Source organism: Megascapheus bottae, chromosome X (genome assembly GCF_031878675.1).
Source record: "Megascapheus bottae isolate mThoBot1 chromosome X, mThoBot2.hap1, whole genome shotgun sequence".
Classification (NCBI taxonomy): domain Eukaryota; kingdom Metazoa; phylum Chordata; class Mammalia; order Rodentia; family Geomyidae; genus Megascapheus; species Megascapheus bottae.
In genome coordinates, this window is record NC_143547.1 from 63,078,189 (window position 1) to 63,098,760 (window position 20,572).

The following is a 20,572-nucleotide window of genomic DNA, read 5'->3' on the forward strand; positions in this document are numbered from 1 at the left end:
TTGTGTTATATAGAGGTATACTATATAATACAGACACACACAGACACAAATACTCGATGAGAAATTTCGACGTTCCACAATATAGGGTGCATACTTGGACAGAACTTTTAGTAGTAATAATGCACCTTGTAAAGATCATGATGAACACTTGAAATTATGTGTGTACCTTTAAAAAGTCGGCCTCGCAACAAGCAACACCCCTCAGACTATGGCGTCATAGTGAGGACTTGGCATGTCCTGATTTGGTTGAGGCTTTTGCCCTATGGTGATTGGTTCTCCCAGTGTTGTGGCATAGGGTGGAAAAATCAAGCTGATGATCTCGGTGGAAAAGACAGAGCACCATGGTCACTGTCTGTGGAAGCAGTGAGCAGAGACGCAGAGTCATTGGGATAGGCCTTTGGTCCACTTGCTTCTTAAGCTCTCTTCAAGATGCAGAACTGTAGGTGTGCGAGTGCTGCTGGCAAGTCTGGCGCTAGTGGGTCTAGTGAAGGCTACAAACAGCCACCAGTGGGAGGCAAACTTCCCTGAATTAGGAAGGCCATCCACCAGTGTGTCCCGGACATAATCCCTTGTAATGTAATCCAGCTTCTGTCCTCCATTTTGGTGAACAATGTGTTCACCCTTAATGGGTATGCAGTTCGCCGCGTCTCGGTTATGGGAGTGGTGAAGAACATTGAGGTCACTTCAAAATTCATTTGTTATAAAATCGATGATATGAACTCACAGCCAATTGATGTCATTGAGGATGTTGATGAGAAGAATGGCACATCATCAGTGACTGTAGTGAAGATTGGGGAATACGTGAAAGCGTTTTGTGTCCTCCAGTGTTCAGGTGGAACCAATAGTCTTAAGGTAGCATGTATCGTTTCGCTGCAAAACATGAATGAGATCACCGTCCATTTTCTGGAAACGGTGAATGCACATATGATTTTGGGAAAATCCTACCCAGACTATATTGGGCAACACAGTGCATATGAGGAACAGCCAGAAGTGGTGGGCGCCACTGGTGGAGGGAATGCAGCCAGTGGCTGTGAGAGTGATGACAAAAGCAGCCGCAATGTGAGCAGCCGCAATGTGAGCAGCCGCAATGAGAGCAGCGGCAATGATTACAACAGCAAGAAGGGCCGGCATGGGTGCTATGGCCATAAGAGCAATCGTCACAAGATTACCAGCAAGGAGAGCGGCAATGAAGAGAGCGGCCTGGAGGAGAGCAGCCATGAGAACAGCTGTCACCACAGTAGCAGTAGTCCAGAGTCTCCTCCCAACACCACCCACATGGAGGAGGTGCTGCGATTGATTCAAGAGTGCACCATGGTGGTAGGCAAGAGTCTCAGTGATCTGCACACAGAGCTTCCTAGCCTGAGCACTGAGAATATCCAGCAAGCCATCCAGGATCTGATCAAGGAGGGCCTCATCCGTATCACTTTAGATGCTGAGCATTTTAAGTGTGGCATCTGAGATGACAAAACAAATATTCACCCATACTCTCTATTTCCTGCGCTTGATGTGTTAACTTTTTTTTTTTTTGCCAGTCCTGGGCTTGAGCTCAGGGCCTGAGCACTGTCCTTGGACTTTCCCAAGGCTAGAGGTCTACCACTTGACCCTCAGCTCTGCTTCCGACTTTTTTCTATGTATGTGGTAAGGAGGAATCAATATGGGTCTTGCTAGGCAAGCACTATACCATTAAGCTAAACTCCCGGCCCTGATGTGTTCACTTTTATGAACTTTTAAACAGAAGATCCTAACTGACATGGTATAGCAACTTGGTACTATTATGTTTTGAAGTTTACTGTTTTACTGACTGAAGCCTTTGTGAACTTTTCTGTTTTCCTGACTACAGCTCAGAGAGGAAGATGGAAAGATTGACTAAACTATTCAGTTTATCAGCAAGATGATTTAAAAACTTTAGGATGAATAAAATTGGAAGAAGGGAAAAAACTGAAAAAAAAGGAAATCTGTTATTCAATTATTTGCAAGTTACTTTTATTTTCCCCCCAAATACTGTTTTATGAAGAAAGGCAGATGGAGTCAAGGAACTATAGAAGAGATGAGAAAAAAAATCTTAAACTAGTTTCATGTTTGCACCTGATTATACTCATTGATTTTTTTGTAAATAGATTCATTCCAATGTTTTTAAAACTATGGATTCAAATGTGAAATATCCAAGTGCCTATTGTCACAGATTTGTGGTTTCTAAGATATAATCCTGAATTATTGAGTCATTTTGAATCAGGCAGATCAGATAAGTCTGTGGGACTCTTACTTTCAATTAACTAACAGAAGTTAAGAAGTAGAAATATGGTTCAAAGTGATAGATTACTTGTCTGTAGCACAAATGCTTAGAGGCAATGGACAGGTCCTGAGCTCAAGCCCCAGGACTGCCACATATACTCAGAAAAAGTTCAATATTGTCATATTTGGATTAAAGTAAGATTCTCAGCTTGGCACTTCCTACTCAGACTTCCTACTCTGGCATCAGAGATCTGAAGATTCTGATTCAAAGCCAGCTCAAGCAGAGAATTCTGTTGAGACTCTTACCTCTAATTAACCAGCAGTAAGCCAGATGTGAAGCTGTGGCTCAAGTGGTAGAGTGCTAGCCTTGAGTAAAAATCCTCAGAGACAGCATTTAAGACCCTGGGTTTAACCCTTAGAACAAGCTCTGTCACACAGAAAAGGTGGATGAAGGGCCAGGACTGTGGCCTAGTGGTTGAGTGCTTGCCTAGCATACATAAAGCCCTGGGTTCAATTCCTTGTTACCACATACACAGAAAAGGCTGGAAGTGGTGCTGTGGCTCAAATGGTAGAGCACTAGCCTTGAGGAAGCTCAAGGACAGTGCCCAAACCCTGAGGTCAAGCCCCAGGACTGGCAAAAAAAAGCTGGAAGAGGAGATGTGCCAGTTTTCAGTGAAAAAGCCAAGCAGCATTACCAGGTCCTGAAATGAAGCCCTAGTTTTGGCACAAAACAAAAATCTTCCTATGGGGAAGGGGGAAGTGGAGTTGTGGCTCATGGGACAGTACCCAGGCCCTGAGTTCAAGTCCCTAGACTGACACAAAGAAAAACATATCAATATAAACAAAGATAATATTGAAGTGAAACTATGTTTGTTACAGGTTTATGGTTTAAACCAGTTATTAATAAAAACAAAACCTGCCAGGTAACTGCTCATTTACTTTACATCAAGTTGAGATCCTGATATATACACCTCGACTTCACAATTCACGATTTCCATTAAATACTTCTAAATCACTTTAATTACCATGGTAATAAGACAATTATGAACCACATATATATTTTTTTTCTTTTTACAAAGGGCATGCTTGACGTTTTCTGATAAGTCTTCTAAACTTGGATTAAGCATAAAATTCCTCCAATAAGGAAATGATAGGAAGTAGTTGAGACTTATTAAAGATTTTATTTTTTATTGATTTAGGAAAACTTGTATCTAGGGTCTTTGAGTGCTGGATGTTAAAAAAATTTGTCTTTCCCATCCATAGCAGCTAAAAAATATATATCATTCAAAATATTCAGGTTTACATGTTAAGCTCTTGCTCACAGGGAGCCACCATACCTCACAGTTCAAAGTGTATTCTATAAATAAGTAAACATTGTACTGACTGACATGTAATTACAATTTACTATGCAGCACAATGATTCAAGAATAGCAACTCTCCTTTTAACATTGTACTTCAATAAACTGCTCATGTATGTATAGGAATGTAACAGTGCAATATGCTGCTAGCCCAGGCACAAACTATTAAAATTATTTTGTGAAGTTTGGTGGTTGTATTAAAAACTGCTGTGCCATTATACCTAAAAAAAATGTCAGACTTGAGTAAAATGTTGTAAGTGCCAAACTTGATTTAAAAGGGCAAGCAAGCCTTAGTTCCTCTGCGTTTGGACACGTTCACACTTGCATTATAGATAAGTTGGAGGTGCTGTTGCATTATGGATAATTTGATGTTTTGTAATAGGATATTTTCCTAGTGGTTAGTCAGCAAGTAATAATAGAAATATGATGAAGTTTAACATAAACTGACTCAAATATTTTAGCACAATTGTTTTTGCAAATTGTTTAGTAGTGATAGGCAGATGACAAAATTTAGCAGATATTCAAATGTTTTAGTACAATTATTTTACAAAATGTTAATGTGCCTGTATATTTTCCTAAATTCTTTTAAATTCTGTAATAATGTTCTTGTAATTTATTTGAATTTTTAACCAGAATAAAAGTTATTAATTCTTTGTATAATAGCAGCATGTTATATCCTAAATTATGTTATATCATAAATTTTAGTGTAGCTTGTATTGTTTTTTCCTCTTAACTCATTTCTCACTAAAATAAGGTATCATTTACATAAATATTGAAAGTAGTATCTTTCATAATTTTCTCAGAATTTATGTACATTTAGAAGAGTCTATGTAGGAGAAGGTTTTGTAGAAGATTATCACTGTCTTCATTAGGTCACAAAAAGAAACTCAGGTCAGAAATGTGGCATAGTGGTAGAGTGCTTGCCTAGCATGCACAAAGTCCTGATTTGAATTCCTTTGTACCACATACACAAAAAAAGCCAGAAGTGGTTCTGCCTGTCTCTTAAGTAGTAGAGCACTAGCCTTGAGAAAGCTCAGGCTGCTCCCCGAGTTCCAGCCCCAGAAGTGTTAAGGAAAAAAAACCAAATACACCTTAAACATGTACTGTTGTGTAGACCTTTATGTCCAGTATGAGAAGATTGCTGGCTCTCCTCAGGTCACCATGGTATTCCACTTCTGCTCTCCAGTTGAGTTGATATGGGTTTTTGATATTTTTCTCCTGGTCTTTATTTTCTTTACTATCTTTTGTGCCTGTGGCTAGTGTATGCATTTTCTTTTCAGTAACCTGGTTTGTAGGGGCTCCAGCTGGGGAGGAGGGGCTTAAAGATAATATCATATGAAAAGACTGGCTTTTAAAAGATTAGTGAAACTGCTGGGAAGAGAGGTGAAAGTAAAAAAATCGAGGAAGAGATTAGGACTGGAGGTCTATGAAAAAAATAATTCACCTTATATCCCATTTTTGTTCTACACATTTTTGTAAGCTTTATCACTGATAGTTTGAATATAATTTCCACTGCAAGGTTACACTGTTGGCACAGGAAATGTATTTTTATCAAATAAAGTTCTAAACATGTGGCACAGTATTTCCTCTTTGAAATGTAAGGTGAACATTAGCATGGATTTTAAATAATGCTTGTGGAATTTCTATGGGAAGGAAAGTTCCTTAAGTTTATTACAGAGTTCCTAATTTTTTAATTAGACAAACTCCTTTTATTTCTTGTAAATGCCTATAATCTCTCCATAGTATAAAGTACATTCTATTTACACCAGATTTAAATTCTCTATAAACCATACTTTACTTCCTAGTTAACTTCCACTATAAAAGGCCCAAACTCCCTCATAGAAACCAGCAAATAAGCAATTGCAGTAAACCATAGCAAATAACAGATTAATCTTCCTACTGGACAAACAAATATGTGAATAAAAGCCTTGAAACAATATAATTTTGAACAAAGAGGAAACCGATGTATGAAGAAAGCCAAGAATGAAAACAATTAACTTAAGAATTAAGGTGCAGAGGAGATAAAGTATATTATTGAAAGATAATTTATCTTGCATACATAATATTTCATATACTAGTAAAACACTCCCTGAAGTGATTTAAAAAAGCATTGAATATTACTATTTAAATTTCCTAGTGCATCTATACCAATCACTATAAGCTGAGTTGTTTAAATACAAGAAAGATGTTATTTCTTACACTTTAGGAAGCTTGAAGTCTGAATTGGGGAGTTATCTGGAAACCTTTTCCAGAGGCTTTAAGGGAATCACTTTTGAAATCTTTCAGCTTGGCTTGTGGAATTCCTTGAGTCATGGCAATCAGACAGCAGTGTCTTGTCTCCATCACTACACATCCTTTTCTAAGTGCCTGTGTCAGCAGTGTAAGAATATTTTCAATAGATTTAGGCCCCCACCCACATTCAATATAAATGTTTTCTTGTTCCTTAATGTATAAAGACCTCTCCAACCCCCAATGAGATATTATTGTTGAACTTTAGAGGATATGTATTATACACCCTGCAGTTATTCAACTGAATATAATCTTTCAAATCTTGTGTATTACAGCAGTAAAATTCCTATCCAGTGTACTGCGTAAAATCGTTTGGGAGAGCTGAAAAGAAAAGGATTTGGGGAGCCGGGAGTTTGGCCTAGTGGTTAAAGTGCTTGCCTAGCATGCATGAAGACCCGGGTTCGATTCCTCGGTACCACATACATAGAAAAAAGCCGGAAGTGGTGCTGAGGCTCAAGTGGTAGAGCTCTAACCTTGAGAAAGTCCAAGGACAATGCTAAGGCCCTGAGCTGAAGCCCAGGACTGGCACAAAAAAAAAGAAAAGGATTTGGTAGGGTTGCCATTAGTAATTAAATTGTTATTTACCTTGTTCCTTATATTAAAAAAACATTTGCTTTGTACTAAATTCGGAGAAATATGCTTTTATTTAGAAAAGTCACAATGGAATGCCTGTACTGAGATCTGACCATTTTTTGTTTTGTATTCCTTGTGCACTTACTCTCTACATTAGTCTTCATCCACTTAGTGGGTTTCTTTGGGCATCATGTGGAAGCATTCTAGCTATAAACATCTATTGCCTATTTTTGAATCTCTAATTCACTTCCCTTTGCTATTGGAACTAGGATCATGCTTAGAAATTATTAGGAGAGGGGAGAATACTTTTTCCATAAAGCCAAAGGTTTTCTTGTCATCCCATTGTTTCTTCTATTCACATATATTTAATAAACCCAAGGCTGATAATCATACGTTAAGTATTGATGAAAACAGTTTATCAGGCTGTTGCATCAGTATTTATTGAATTTCATGTTCATTAGAAGTTGATGTATTATGACCTCTCGGGCCTGATTTCCTCCTTAACTTACCAATTATGACTATTTTTTTTGTTTCTGCCCCTAGTAAAATAAAAATATAAATAAATACAATCGTATATACACTGATAACTTTACTAAACATTTTCAGAGCATGGTCATTTTGGAATAGTAAGTGGAGTCTTGAATTTCAAATTTACATGGTATTAAATCAGTGTGTTCACAAAGGCAAACCTGCCTTTGTGAAGTAAAGTCACTTTATTTTTTGTTAATGGCAAATATTTTACAATTTCTTTAATAAACCATCATTAACTGGTCACATCCCCAAAGCTAATTCCCTTACTGTATGTTTTCCCAGCATTTATTTTCTACTATATACATTTACCAACACCTGCTTGTTTTCTGTAATACTTCCATGCATGTATGCCTGCTTTTCTCATTTCGATTTTAGTCTCCTTTGGGAAGGAACCCACTTGACCTCTTATTTGTTTCTTGATGGCTGATACTGTGTAATTTATATACAATCATGTGTGATTTGATGTGCCTGTTGACCCACCATCAATAGCAACTTACACTTCTCTAGCATTGAGAATGAATTTGCATTAATCTAGTACTATTTTATGGCCATGACTTTTTAGCTGTAATCAGAGAAAAAGAATGGTGCTAACTTCCTCTACATAGGAAAGAAACCTATTGGTTTCATTTCAACCATATCCATAGGCTACAGATAGCATAGCATGTTTTATACAGTAGTCCTTTTACTGTTGCATGGTGAATTAATGAAATTGAATGTTTGCAATTCTGTTCACTGTCAAAATACATGAGCTTTGAATATAAAATAAATCCCAATGTGATATCACAAGTTGCATTAGCTTTTTCACATATCTTTGTGTGATTTAGATTGAAAACTCCAATATTTACAGAATTATTTCTTCCACATGACTTTCCTAAAGGGTATGAAAGGAAGGCAGCAGCTACCGAGAAATTGCCAATGAATTTGGGCGATTTTGTTCCCAGCCAAAGTGTTACAGGATGTGTAGGCATTTGGCAATATATCTTTCGAAGATCCAAAAAAATGACTAGCAATAAATCATTGGCACTAACATTTCTAAACACATGACAAAAATAGCACATACTGGTTTGAAGAATAGTGTCACAGAATTGGGATTGCATACAAGTCTTTCCAGAGTTTTTTTTTTAGTTTTCTGAAATTTCTCCTTTTGAGAGGCATTTCATCCCACTAAGAAATTTTTTTTAGTTGCTTTGATTCTAGTTATCTGCCAATCTTAAGGCATAGTGTCTATATATTCTCTTCCTGTGATGGTAGCTTTCTCAGCCGATGTTTTTCAAATAGTTCAATCTGGAAAAAATACCTTTATACATGTGCCACTATTTGTATTACCTCCCCCAGTATTTATTTTTACCTGACTATTTCTTCCCTTTAGATTTAGACACATTTTCAAGTACATTAACTAATACGCATTTTAACATAATCATCATAATGAAAATAGCTGAATCTTGACAGCAATATAAATTAGGCATAGAAGTATTTTCTCAATTATGAGTTTAATAACTGTTTAAACATCCTTATTAAACTTATTTAAAGCTTGGCAAAGCAGCCAACAATACTTAGAGAGTTTATATAAAGGTAGGTGCAGATCAGTAGTCACTAGGTGTGTCCTGTGGAGAATTGTTTGATGAGGCCTTTTTTTTATGAGCTAGAAAGATGATCAGGATTTAAAATTGTTAATGCTACTCATAAGATAGCATGGTTAACTGCATTGTGAGGATGCAAAACCTATTTTTTGTATTTATCCTGGTAATGTTCCTGTTTTTCTGTAAGAAACCCCATTATTAGTTTAATCATGTCGTTTGTATTTGCTTTAAGTTCCAAGCACATAATTTTTTTTTCTAGTCCTGGGGCTTGAACACAGGGGCTGAGCAGTGTTCTTTGTCTTTCTCAAGGCTAGCGCTCAACCACCTGAGCCATAGCACCACTTCCAGCTTTTTCTGTGTATGTGGTACTAAGGAATTGAACCTGGGTCTTGGTGTATGCTAGGCAAGCATTCTAACCACTAGGCCAAACTCCCGGCCACACATACATAATATTTAAAGTAGCTCTTGTGAACATGTGTGTATACACACACACACATACTCAAAATAGCATGTGAACATGTGTGTATACACACACACATACTCACAATAGCAAATAGTAAACTCACAGCTGTGATTTACAAAATCTTTCTCACTTATTTCGGTTAATATCCAATCATACCAAGGTTTATTGGATTAAACTGCTGTAGTAAATGTTAAGTGACCTTGAACTGTTTTTTTTACTTTTTCCTAGTTCTAGGATTTCAACTCAATTCCTTGCACTTTCTGGATGGCTTCATTATTTGGCTAGTGTTCTACTACTTTAACCATACTACCATTCTCATTTTGCTAATTACTTTGAAGGGGAAGTCGCACAGACATTTCTGCTCAGGCTAGTTTCAAAACATGATCCTGCATGTTTCAACGTCTTGAGCAAATAGGACTCAGATGGCTCATCTTTATTTATTTACTGCCACTACTAGGTTCTGAACACAGACACTTAGTGCTATCCCTGAGCTTTTTAACTCAAGGCTAACTCTCTATGACTTGAGCCATTTACAGCTCTACTCTGAAATTTTATGTTGTGTTTGGTTGTTGCTGGCAATACTTAGTTTTAAACTCAGAACATCATGCTTTCTGTATAGGCCCTTTGAACCACACACTCTAATTACCATGCTTTAGTGAGAGAAAATATTTTTATGGCTTTAATTTTGTCAGTATATAACTTGTGTACCAAGGCTCCATTTTTTCCATTTAATTTATGTCTTTTTCATTAGAAAGCCTGTATATGTATAACAATTATCTAAAATAGATAATTGTGTGCATGTGGTGGAGGGAGATTGCATACTCTAACAAAAAAGCAGAGAAGGTGGTACATTTCAAAAAGCCTAGACCCTTGCAAGGTAATGGCTCTTGTATAAGGTACTTCTAAGGCAGGAAAAGATAAGTATTGCATGATAGACCTGAGAAATCTATGACAGATCTGTACAATTATTTTATTTATGAAGGGACATTCTTCCTAATTCTATACATTGCAAATTTTATTTGCTCCATTTTAACAAGGAGGTTATTGTAAAACACAGTAGAGCAAATGGTTGATAGTTTTCCATGAAGTACGGTGGATCTCTGTGAATGAATGTCTGTTTTCTCCATGGGGATATAAGATCAAGGTCATTGTATTTCTACAAAGACCTAGTGGAATACTACTAGTTTTCAGCTCTTCTGTAATTTAACCTGCTACCAAGGTGTATTCTACTTGAGAAATGCCCCTGAGGCTTTCCTCCCTGGAATTTCTCTTTGTTTAATAGGACCTGGTTAGTTGACAAGTCATAATTAAGTTGCCAACTAGCACAGAGAGCTGAAAGTCTTTGTGGCTGATTGAAAGAAGATCTCTGTGTACTAGATAACAGTATTTGCACTATGAACTCAGCTGGGTTGACTGCTGTTAGAGCATGGACAAATTTTCAGCTATTTCCCACCTGGTCAGCAGTAACACTATCAGTGTGTACCCTCTCACATTAAGCAATTTAAACCAGAAAATATTTTGTTGTGATGGAGTTCATGCAGCCAGTATCTAGAAGATAGTGTCATGTCATTTTGAACTCGCGTGTGTGTGTGTTTTGGAGCTAGAAATCAGGCTGGGAGTGCGCCTGGGCTTCTCTTTTGCTCAAGTCTAGGAATCACTTGAGACATAGCTTCACTGCGAGATTTTTTGTGGTTCATTGCAGATAGTAGATTTGTGGAATTTCCTGTTGGCTTTGAACCAAGATCCTCAGATCTCATCCTCTTAAGCATCTAGGATTATTGACCTGAGCTTCTGGCACACAGATCACTGTACTTTTAAAATGAAACCACGTTTAAGTGATGTGATTTAATAGTCTGTTTTATCAGCATGAAATTCAAGCCTTTTAATCTCCTAATTCAGCTCACTTGTGCTTATTAGGCCTATTTTGTGGCTATTGGAGGACACTGCCTGAGTAAATTCTTTATGCGGTATCTTGTCTTGTTTGATGTTCTCATTCTTTCTCCTCCTTCCCCTCCCCTCCCCTCGCCTCATCTTCTCTTCCCCCTCTCTCTAATCTTTCCTTTCTTTCTTTCCTTCCTTCTTTCTTTCTTTCCTTCCTTCTTTCTTTCTTTCTTTCTTTCTTTCTTTCTTTCTTTCTTTCTTTCTTTCTTTCCTTTCATTCTCTCTTCCATTCATTCTTTAATTCTTCTTCCTTTCTTTCCTTTCTCTCTATCTGTCCATCCATCCATCTGTCTGTCTGTCGGTCTGTTTCCCCTTGCCTCTTGCCTTCCTGCCTCCCTTCCTTCCAGGAGTTGAACTCAGGGTCTGGGCACTGTTCCTTAGCTTTTATATTCAGTGCTAGCATTCTATCACTTGATTCATGGCTCTACTTTTGCCTTAGGTGTGGATAATTGGTAACATAAGTTCTATTGACTTTCTTGCTTGGGCAGGCTTTGAACCATGGTCCTAAGATCGAATCATCTTAAGGAGCTAGGATTATGAGTATGAGTCACTGGAATCTGACTATACCCTTCTTTTTATATTCTTTCATTCTTGAGAGTATAGTTTATTGTTTCATATTTAACAGGTACGTAGGTAGAGAGTGCTTATAATTGGACTCATTTTTTTAGAGGGGTTACAGTTACTTTCACCAGGTAGTAGGTACATTACTTCTCACACATTGATTCTCCAGGCTCCATATGTGTGTATTATATATATATATATATATATATATATGGCTAGAAAACAGTTTTTCCAGCTTTTTTATTGTAATGTATAGATGGGTCACAGTTACATTTGCCAGACAGAGGTTATATCACTTCTCACATATTGACACCCTCTCTCATATTTTTGTCTCCATGCTCCTCCCCACCCCTCCCATTCATCTTGTTTTCCCTACTTTCCTTTCCTATTGCAAATAAATAAACATATATACAAAATACCAGGTAACAAAGTTAGATACCAAGGTATATTACTTTTTCGTGAGCAGCATGATGACTGTCTTGGCTTCATTCAACTTTGTTTTCAGTATTACCAATATATTTAATATGGTTTTATTAGGGAATTTAAAATGGTTTACACTTTTAAAAGGAATAAACTTTCACAATATTAGGGCACTTACGTCTTAAATATCATTAAAAATGTCTGTATTGCAACATTAATTCTTCAAAAGATAGAAAATTGTAGTTAGAAAGAAGGAATAAACTCAAGATCTACCGTATATCAGGTAGACTATATTAATTATCAGTATAGTATACACTTGTAATTTGCTTGGAAGTAGATTTTACGTGTTTTCACCACACCAAAAGTGATAATGTGTGAATTAATATCTATTTCATTTAGTTTGATTTAACTGCTCTACTGAGAAAAAACATGTATGAAATGGTTTGATGTACAGTATTTTTTGTCAGGATAAACTCATTATCTCTATGGTATCTTTCTCAAAGAGTATTTAAAAATCCAAAGCAATTAACCATGACAGATCCCATCCCGAGAGAAAATACTTGAATTTCCCATCTTCTTTATGGGAGTGGTAGAGCATCTACAATGTGAGAATATAAGGAAAAAGATTGTTTTCAATTTGGTTACAATTACTTTATATTAAAAATAGCTGTGATCATTGAAATTATTTTGGTCTTTGTCTATGTAGCCATCATAGTGGAAAATTAGTCCTTTTATTTTTTTCCATATTTTTTATTGTAATTAGTAAAAGGGTTACATGATATTTGCCAGATAGAAGGTGCATTAATTCACATACATTGATACCCTTTCACATGTCTTGGTACCCATTTCCCTCCCCACCCACACCCCCCACCCGTCTTGGTTTTCCCCCCTTCCCTATCAAATTTCAAATATCCAAATACAAATAAATTCAATATATCAGATAACAAAGTGAGATACTATACCAATATGAGATAACCAAGGGATTGGCACTGCACCTGATAGGTGAGAACTGTTGCATTGGTGTTGTTTATTTATCAAATTGCAATTGCTCTTCAATTTACCTTACCCCTGTTACAGAGCAAAAAATTTCATTTATCTGCTGCCTATCACAATGGGACTATAGCATACCAACTGGGTTAGGAGAAAAGTATATGTGCAGGCCGGTGATGAGTACTAATGCCTCTATTTTCCTTTTTGTGTTCAAAGAGATTCATACTTACCTGGTTCATGACAGATAAACTTCTTGTCAGTTCTGTTTCATTTCCAGGGTTTACTGATTAAGAATGTGATTTTTTGCAGGGAGTTCATTTTTATAAAATTCCACTAAATCAAATAAAATCTTATGTCTTGTGGAGTGCATGATAGAAATTTAACTGTATTACTTAGGCTAGGAAAATAAATGAATACATTTTTCTTGTGGAAGTTAACATTATTATTATAAGTTTGACTGGTTATATCACTAAGAAGGCAGCCTCAGTGTCTTAATATGATTATGATGAACATTTTAAGCATCTGAAGATGATAAATGTAACTGGGTTTTGCTTAATGATGTAACACGCTCTTCCCTCTTATTTTCTCCTATTTACTGGAGATTGAAGAGCCTCTTTTCATTTTTTTGAAATATTTTTATTGTAATTAATAGAAGGGTTAAATTATATTTGCCAGATAGAAGGTGCATTACTTCACATACATTGATACCTTTTCTCATGTCTTGGTCCCCATTTCCCTCTCCCCACCCCACCCCTCATCTTGTTTCCCCCCATTCCCTATCCAATTTCAAATAACCACATACAAATATACCCAATATATCAGATAACAAAGTGAGACACTGTAACAATATGAGATAACCAAGGGACAGCAAAAGAGATGAGAGATAACATAGTACATTAAGGACAACAATCACTCATTATATGGCCTTTGTTTCTATATCCTAGAGGTCCTTTCATTTAGCCTCATACTATATGGCCTTATGTACCTAGGTTTTGCTCTATTGCAAATCTCTGCTAGGGGAACCCAAGGTTTCTACTGATTAGGACAAATGAGGGAGACTATTGGGCCTATGTTCCTTTGTGGCTTACTTCACTTAATATGATTTTTTCTAAGTCTTTCCATTTCTTTGAAATGGGGTGATGTCGTTCTTTTTGACAGCAGCATAGAATTCCATTGTGTATAAATACCACATCTTGTTGATCCACTCATCAACTGAGGAACATCTGGGTTGGTTCCATATCTTGGCTATGGTAAATAGTGCTGCAGTGAACATCGTTGTGCTAGTGGATTTAGTATGCCCTTGTTTCTGGACAATTGGGTAAATGCCAAGTAGTGGAATTGCTGGGTTATAGGGGAGCTCTATGTTTAGTCTCTTGAGGAACTGCCATACTGCTTTCCCTAGTGGTTGAACGAATTTACACTCCCACCAACAGTGTAGTAGTGATCCCTCCTGGCCACATCCCCTCCAGCATCTGTTGTTATTAGTTTTCTTGATCCTGGCCATTCTAACTGGAGTGAGGTGGAGTCTTAGAGTTGTTTTGATTTACATTTCTTTTATGACCAGAGATGTTGAGCATTTCTTCATGTGTCTATAGGCCATTTTTGTTTCTTCTTCAGAAAAGACTCTCTTTAAGTCTTTGGCCCATCTTTTAATGGGATGGTTGTTTCTTTGGAGATTAGTTTTGTAGTGATTCAATTTTTTGAGCTATTGATATATTTTTTACGTATGAGGCCTTTGTCTGTTGTATGGTTAGTGAAGATCTTCTCACATTCTGTAGGCTTCCTAATTAATTTACTAGCTATGTCCTTTGCCATACAAAAGCTCTGCAGATTAATGCAGTCCCACTTATCCAGCCTTTCTCTGATTTGTTGTGATTCTTGGTAGTTATTCAGAAAGTTTTGACCTGTGCCAAGGAGGCCTAGTGTATCTCCTATTCCTTCTTGTACAGTTTTCAGTGTGTTGGCTTTTACCTCGAGGTCCTTGATCCATTTGGAGTTAATTCTAGTGCAGGGTTTCAAAGAAGGATCCAACTGTAGTTTTCTGCAGGTGCTTAACCAGTTCTGCCAGCACCACTTGTTGAAGAGGCTGTCTTTCTTCCATTCTATTTTTTGGCTCCCTTATCAAAGTTTAGGTGGCCATACGTCTGTGGTTTAAAATCTGGATCTGCAGTTCTATTCCATTGTTCTTCAGTCCTGTTCTTGTGCCTGTACCAAGCTGTTTTGATAATTATAGCTCTGTAATAGAGTCTAAAGTTTGGTATTGAAATTTCTCCTGTGCTGTACTTTCTGCTAAGAAGTTTTTTTTGCTATAGAGGTCTTTTATTATTCCATATGAAATTTTGGATTGCCTGTACTATTTCTTTAAAGAATGACATTGGGATATTGAAGGGTATTGCATTGAATTTGTAGATAGCCCTTGGCAAGATTGTCATTTTCACAATGTTGATTCTTCCAATCCAGGAGCATGGGAGGTTTTTCCATTTCCTCAGTCCTGCTTTAATTTCCTTTTTCAGGGTTTTAAAGTTTTTATCAAAAAGTTCCTTTACATTCTTAGTTAAGCTAATTCCTAGGTACTTTATTTTCTTTGAGGCTATTGTAAAAGGAGTTGCTTTACTGTGAGATTCTTATCTCCAATAAACTACTCAGAAAAGGGCAAGTGGCACTGTGGCTTAAGTGCTAAAATACTAATTTGAGAACAGAGAAGCTCAGGGACAGCTCCCAGTATGATATCAAGCCCCAGGAACAGCAAACAAATCAAAAAACAAAACACACAACATCTCACCACCCCCCCACTGCCCAACAACCACCAAGTCATTTATAGCTTATAATATTTTTAGGAATGGTGTGTGTGTGTGTGTGTGTGTGTGTGTGTGTGTGTGTGTGTGTGTGTTGGCAGCTTGCCTTTGAACTTAAGAACTTGCAGTTAGTTAGCTTGCTCCTTTAGTTAGTATTCTACCACTTGAGCTTTATCTCCAGCCTAAATTTTGCTAATTACTCTGGAATTACAGAATAAAACCATTAAGAAGTTGCTTTTTTATTGTGATAAATAGAAGGGTACATTATATTCACCAGACAGATGGTGCATAACTTCACAACCATTGATACCCTTTCTCATGACATGGTCCCCATTTCCCTCCCAACCACCCCCCCCGTTTTTCTTGATTTCCCCCTTCCCCATCTAATTTCAAATAACCAATTAAGTACATATAAAATATATCAGATAACAAGGTGAAATATTTTAACAATATGAGATAACCAAGGGATGGCAAAAGGGATGAGTGATAGCATAGTACATTAAGGACAACAGTCACTCATTATATGCCTTTTTTCCTTATCCTGAAGGTCCTTACATTTAGTGTTGTACTATTTGGCCTAATGTCTCTAGATAAGAATTGTCTTAGCTGGACCAATTATTCCTTAAACCAAATGAATATATTGTTTTACTTGGCTACTGTTTGACATTGATCAATGATCTGAATGTACAATATTGTTTTGCTGGGCTACACATTATTGTTAATCACCCTGAGTCCTTTTCCTTTCCCTAAGTGCATGTAACTAAGATTGGGTTTTAATTGCACTGAGAAGCATTCCATTGGCAATTTTGGTATTAAATAAACAAAACACCACTTAACAATAGTATTCTAAACTTCCCTTAGCTATTTGAATTATTGGTTTCATGCATCAATTTTTACCAAGTTTCTGAATTCCCACAAGAAAACTGAACAAGCATTCATTTTATTTGATCTTCTAATTTTTGGATTGCACTATGAGATTATACATGGGGATAGAAGATCATTAGAGAGCAATAAAATACTTTGTATATACCACACAACCCAGCATACTACTTTTTTAACATTGCACAGTGATAAAGGGATGACATGACTGATGTTGCTCTCTTCCACAAGAGCCCAATTGCTTGTACAGCTTTATGGGACTCAGTATAGACCTTTATGTATAAATCCAGTCACTCTAACCACAAGTAGAGTTGCAGTCACCATATTGTATTATGTCTCCATTGTGTATAATATACTGAATTCATGTATTTACCAAATGTACAAGCTATATTTACATGAAATGTAGTTAAATAATTCAGAATTCATGAATTCATGTCATAATTCATGGAAAAAAACATTGTTTTGGTGAAGTTGAACCTTATATAACAAGTCATCTCCTACTTCAATATAATGTGATTATTTATAAAAATTTTTATCTTTTTTTCTGTTTTGTTTAGTGCTTGATAGAGAGGGGGAGAATCTTGCTTTCTTTTGCATTTAGGCTTAAATGAAGCCTCAGATATTTTCCTTGAAAGTAAGATTTTCTTTCCTTTGATTATGCTGATTGGTGTAATTGGCACTTTAAAAATAATGACCTGAGCTGGGTGAAGTGGCTCAGGTCTGTAATCTTATCTACTCAGCAAGCCAGGTCAAAGCCAGCCTGGGCAATAAAAAATGCGAGAATCTTGTCTCCAGTGAACCACTAGAAAATCGGGAGTGGGGCTGTGGCTTAAGGGGTAGGGAAGTACACCTACCAAAACAAATAATAATGATTGAAATAAGGCTTTAACTCTTCTTAATATATTTTTGGCTATCCAGATTCTGTATGATGTATTAATATTCTCTCTTCCCCATTTTCTCTGCTGATGATTTTTAATTTTCATGATTATGCTGATCTGAACTGGCTAGAGCTTAAATATTGTTAAAATTAAATATTAATAAGGTGTTGAATAATATCAATTTAAAAGGAAATAATATGAGATCCATAGGATTAAATTAAATGATTAAAGTCTTATTTTTTTGTCCATCAATACATGAAGTATACTATAGCTTTAGACAATTGTATGCATTTTATAAAAGTTTAAATACTAGGTAGAAAGGATTGCTTACACATATAATGTCAGGGACTTTGCTGGTATACTTAAGAAGGAGATTTGGATACTGTGATTTTGAGGCACATTTAGAGAATCACTGACTTCGTATACTGGAGTTAACATTGTGCTTTTTTTATTGTTCGTTGTGGGACTTGAACTCTGCCTAGGCACTGTCCCTGAGCTCTTCAGCTCAAAGCCAGCCCCCCATGAACTACTTTTTTTTCCTTAAGTGTTGTACCTGGAGCTTCAACATATTGCCTAGACACCTTCCCTGACTATTTTTTTTCAAGGCTTGTCCTCTACTGCTTGAGACACAGCTCTACTTCTGGCTTTATCGTGGCTAGAGATGTGAGTCTTATGAACTTTTATGCCTGCGTTGTCTTTGATTTGCGATCCACAGATCTCAGCATACTGTGTAGTTAGCATTACAGGCGTGAGCCACTGGAGCCCGGCTAAAATTATTTTTTTAAAAAAGGATTTCATTCCTTTTGTACTGTGTATCTTTTTTAGTGATTGTGTCGTGTGTTTCTTTATGAAGAAAAAAAATAGGGAGGGAAGGGAGGGAATGAAAGGAGGCAAGGAGACTTAAATGTATGAACAGTAAGTGCCACAAACCGTGTTTAAAAGACAGAGAAGTAGGTTTCTAGCAAGCTAAAAGGCAACAATGATGCTGTATCATGCTATATCATAAATATTTCATTGCCCTAGCAACAATCTCTTTGGTGCTCCTATTTAGTGCTGATTCTTAGTAGGACTCTTCTGCCCATCATCCCATCATTTCTTTGTTTAGTTTGTAATAAATAGTTCCTACTAACTCACCCTTAGATTTAATGATTATATCCCTCCACCCCCACCCACCCTTTTTTATGGAAAAACGATAGTAATTTTCAGTGAATGCAACCAAAATACTATATACTGTGCAATTTGAAACTGTCTGGCATATGTGAGTGACTGATTTCGAAAGAACAATTATAAATCATGTTCTTGTGTCAAACAATTCTAATATCTAAAAAGAAATAATCTGGATAAATTTCATAGCAGTGAATATAACTAAAATTTAGAAGGTAAATATACTTTGAAAATGTAAAATAAATCACAGGTTATTTTTTCATCACAAATGCCAAGGCAGATACTGGAAGCTGTATATATAAATTTCTTTAAACATTACTGCTATTTTAAGTTTGCAGTAGGGTATATTGTGCTATAGTATGTGCTGATTTTTTTCTGTCGATTAAATACAATATATTATACTTGGAGTTGATGTCCCTTTATCCTTTTCCCACAATCCCATTGATTATCAAGAGTCTTTATAGAAAATAGCTCATTGTGCTGGGCGATTACATGCTTCAATTGTATAGTAGCTTGCTGCCAATTATCATTATAATGCCATATTGATTTTTTTTCTTGTTTCCATTATGGAAATTAAAGCAGAATTTGTTTAAAATGAGTTTCCAGATATATTGTTGATTTGATTGGTTTCAAATATTAGCTATTTTAAAATTAATTGTCTCCAGTGACCCTATCACTCTTTCTGATATAAAAATGCAGGCTGCTATGCTGATTTTCTTTACCCTAGATAGCTATGAAATGATAGTTTAAAGATTGTGTAATAGAAATCTACTTTGGAAAGTGTGTAGAGTGAATCGGAGCCTGGATATGTGGCTCAGTGGTTTAATATTTTCTATTGTTCATGAGGCCGTGGTTTCTAGCATTTGCTACGTGAAATATACATATGGATGTATATACATAATTTGAATATGTACATGCATGTGTTTATGTATATATAGAGATTGTTGATTATTAATTTTTCTTCACAGAAATCTGCTATGAATTTCTTCAATAGTAGTGTGACTTCTTTTTTTGGCCCTAAACTTGGCCTGCACATTGTCCTTGAGCTCTTTTGCTTAAGGATAGTGTTCTATAGAGCCACTTCAGGTCTTCTGTTGGTTAATTTCTGGCCAGGCTGTCTTTGAACTGTGATCCCCAGATCACAGCGTCCTGAGTAGTTATGAGTAAAGACATAAGCCACTAGCCACAAAAGGTAAATTTAATTCAATTTGAAATACAAATTTGTATTTATAGAATCAATTTAGTGTTGGCTCTACATGATATATCTAGAGATGCTGTAAGGCGCTCTACTAAATGTTGGATAGTAAGTGGGTAAGGTATGTGGCAACAATGATAAATTAGACCTGAAGAGATAAAGATTATGTTGAGGCAGATTAGAAAAAGAATTTCTGTTTGGTTGGAATACTCATGGTTCAAAAACCATATTACATCAAAATGGTTATTTGTACCTTGAAAAGGCTTTGAGATTTGGTGTTGGAGGTATGTTTTTATGTCTCTGGGTTGCCCACTGAGAGTCAATATTTGAATCAAAAGAAATAGAACAAATGACTAAAATGTAAAGACATATGAAAACCAAAATTTCATTTTGTATATTTCCTGTTTAAAATATAGAAATTTATCTGGATTTTCTCTTTCTTTCTTAGCTGGGTTAACAACTTTGGTCATGAAGGTCTTGGACTCCTTTTAGATGTGCTGGAAAGGCTTCTGGACAAAAAACAGTAAGAACAAAGATTTTAAAAATTTCACCAAAGGGGAGAATTTACAACACACATATCATGAGCTTTTTTCTTATGTAGGCAAGAAAATATCGACAAAAAGAATCAGTATAAACTTATTCAATGCCTCAAAGCATTTATGAATAATAAGGTAAGTAGTATTTATTTTTGCAACTATTATTCTATGGGAAAACTTGCCTGAT

At 36.2% G+C, this 20,572-nt stretch overlaps 2 protein-coding genes across 7 annotated transcripts in view; both read left to right on the forward strand.

Annotated features, from left to right (window-relative positions):
• Positions 1-20,572, forward strand: part of Diaph2 (diaphanous related formin 2) — an 809,447-nt gene that overhangs the window by 178,800 nt on the left and 610,075 nt on the right. For all 6 annotated transcript variants that reach the window (XM_090326172.1, XM_090326173.1, XM_090326169.1 and 3 more), the window contains 2 exons: positions 20,298-20,372; positions 20,451-20,520. In XM_090326172.1, coding sequence (XP_090182298.1) covers positions 20,298-20,372; positions 20,451-20,520 — 145 coding nt within the window. The remainder of the gene's footprint in view (positions 1-20,297; positions 20,373-20,450; positions 20,521-20,572) is intronic.
• Positions 342-1,458, forward strand: LOC150041188 (replication protein A 30 kDa subunit-like). Its single transcript, XM_090326556.1, has 2 exons — positions 342-439; positions 534-1,458. Exons 1-2 carry the CDS (start codon positions 342-344, stop codon positions 1,456-1,458), a joined length of 1,023 nt encoding a protein of 340 aa, XP_090182682.1.

Coding starts and splice junctions, on each gene's coding strand:
- LOC150041188 (XM_090326556.1), top strand. CDS start 342: ATGGTCACTGTCTGTGGAAGCAGTGAGCAGAGACGCAGAGTCATTGGG. Junction 440..533: donor TCTCTTCAAGATGCAGAACT/GTAGGTGTGCGA, acceptor TCCCTGAATTAG/GAAGGCCATCCACCAGTGTG.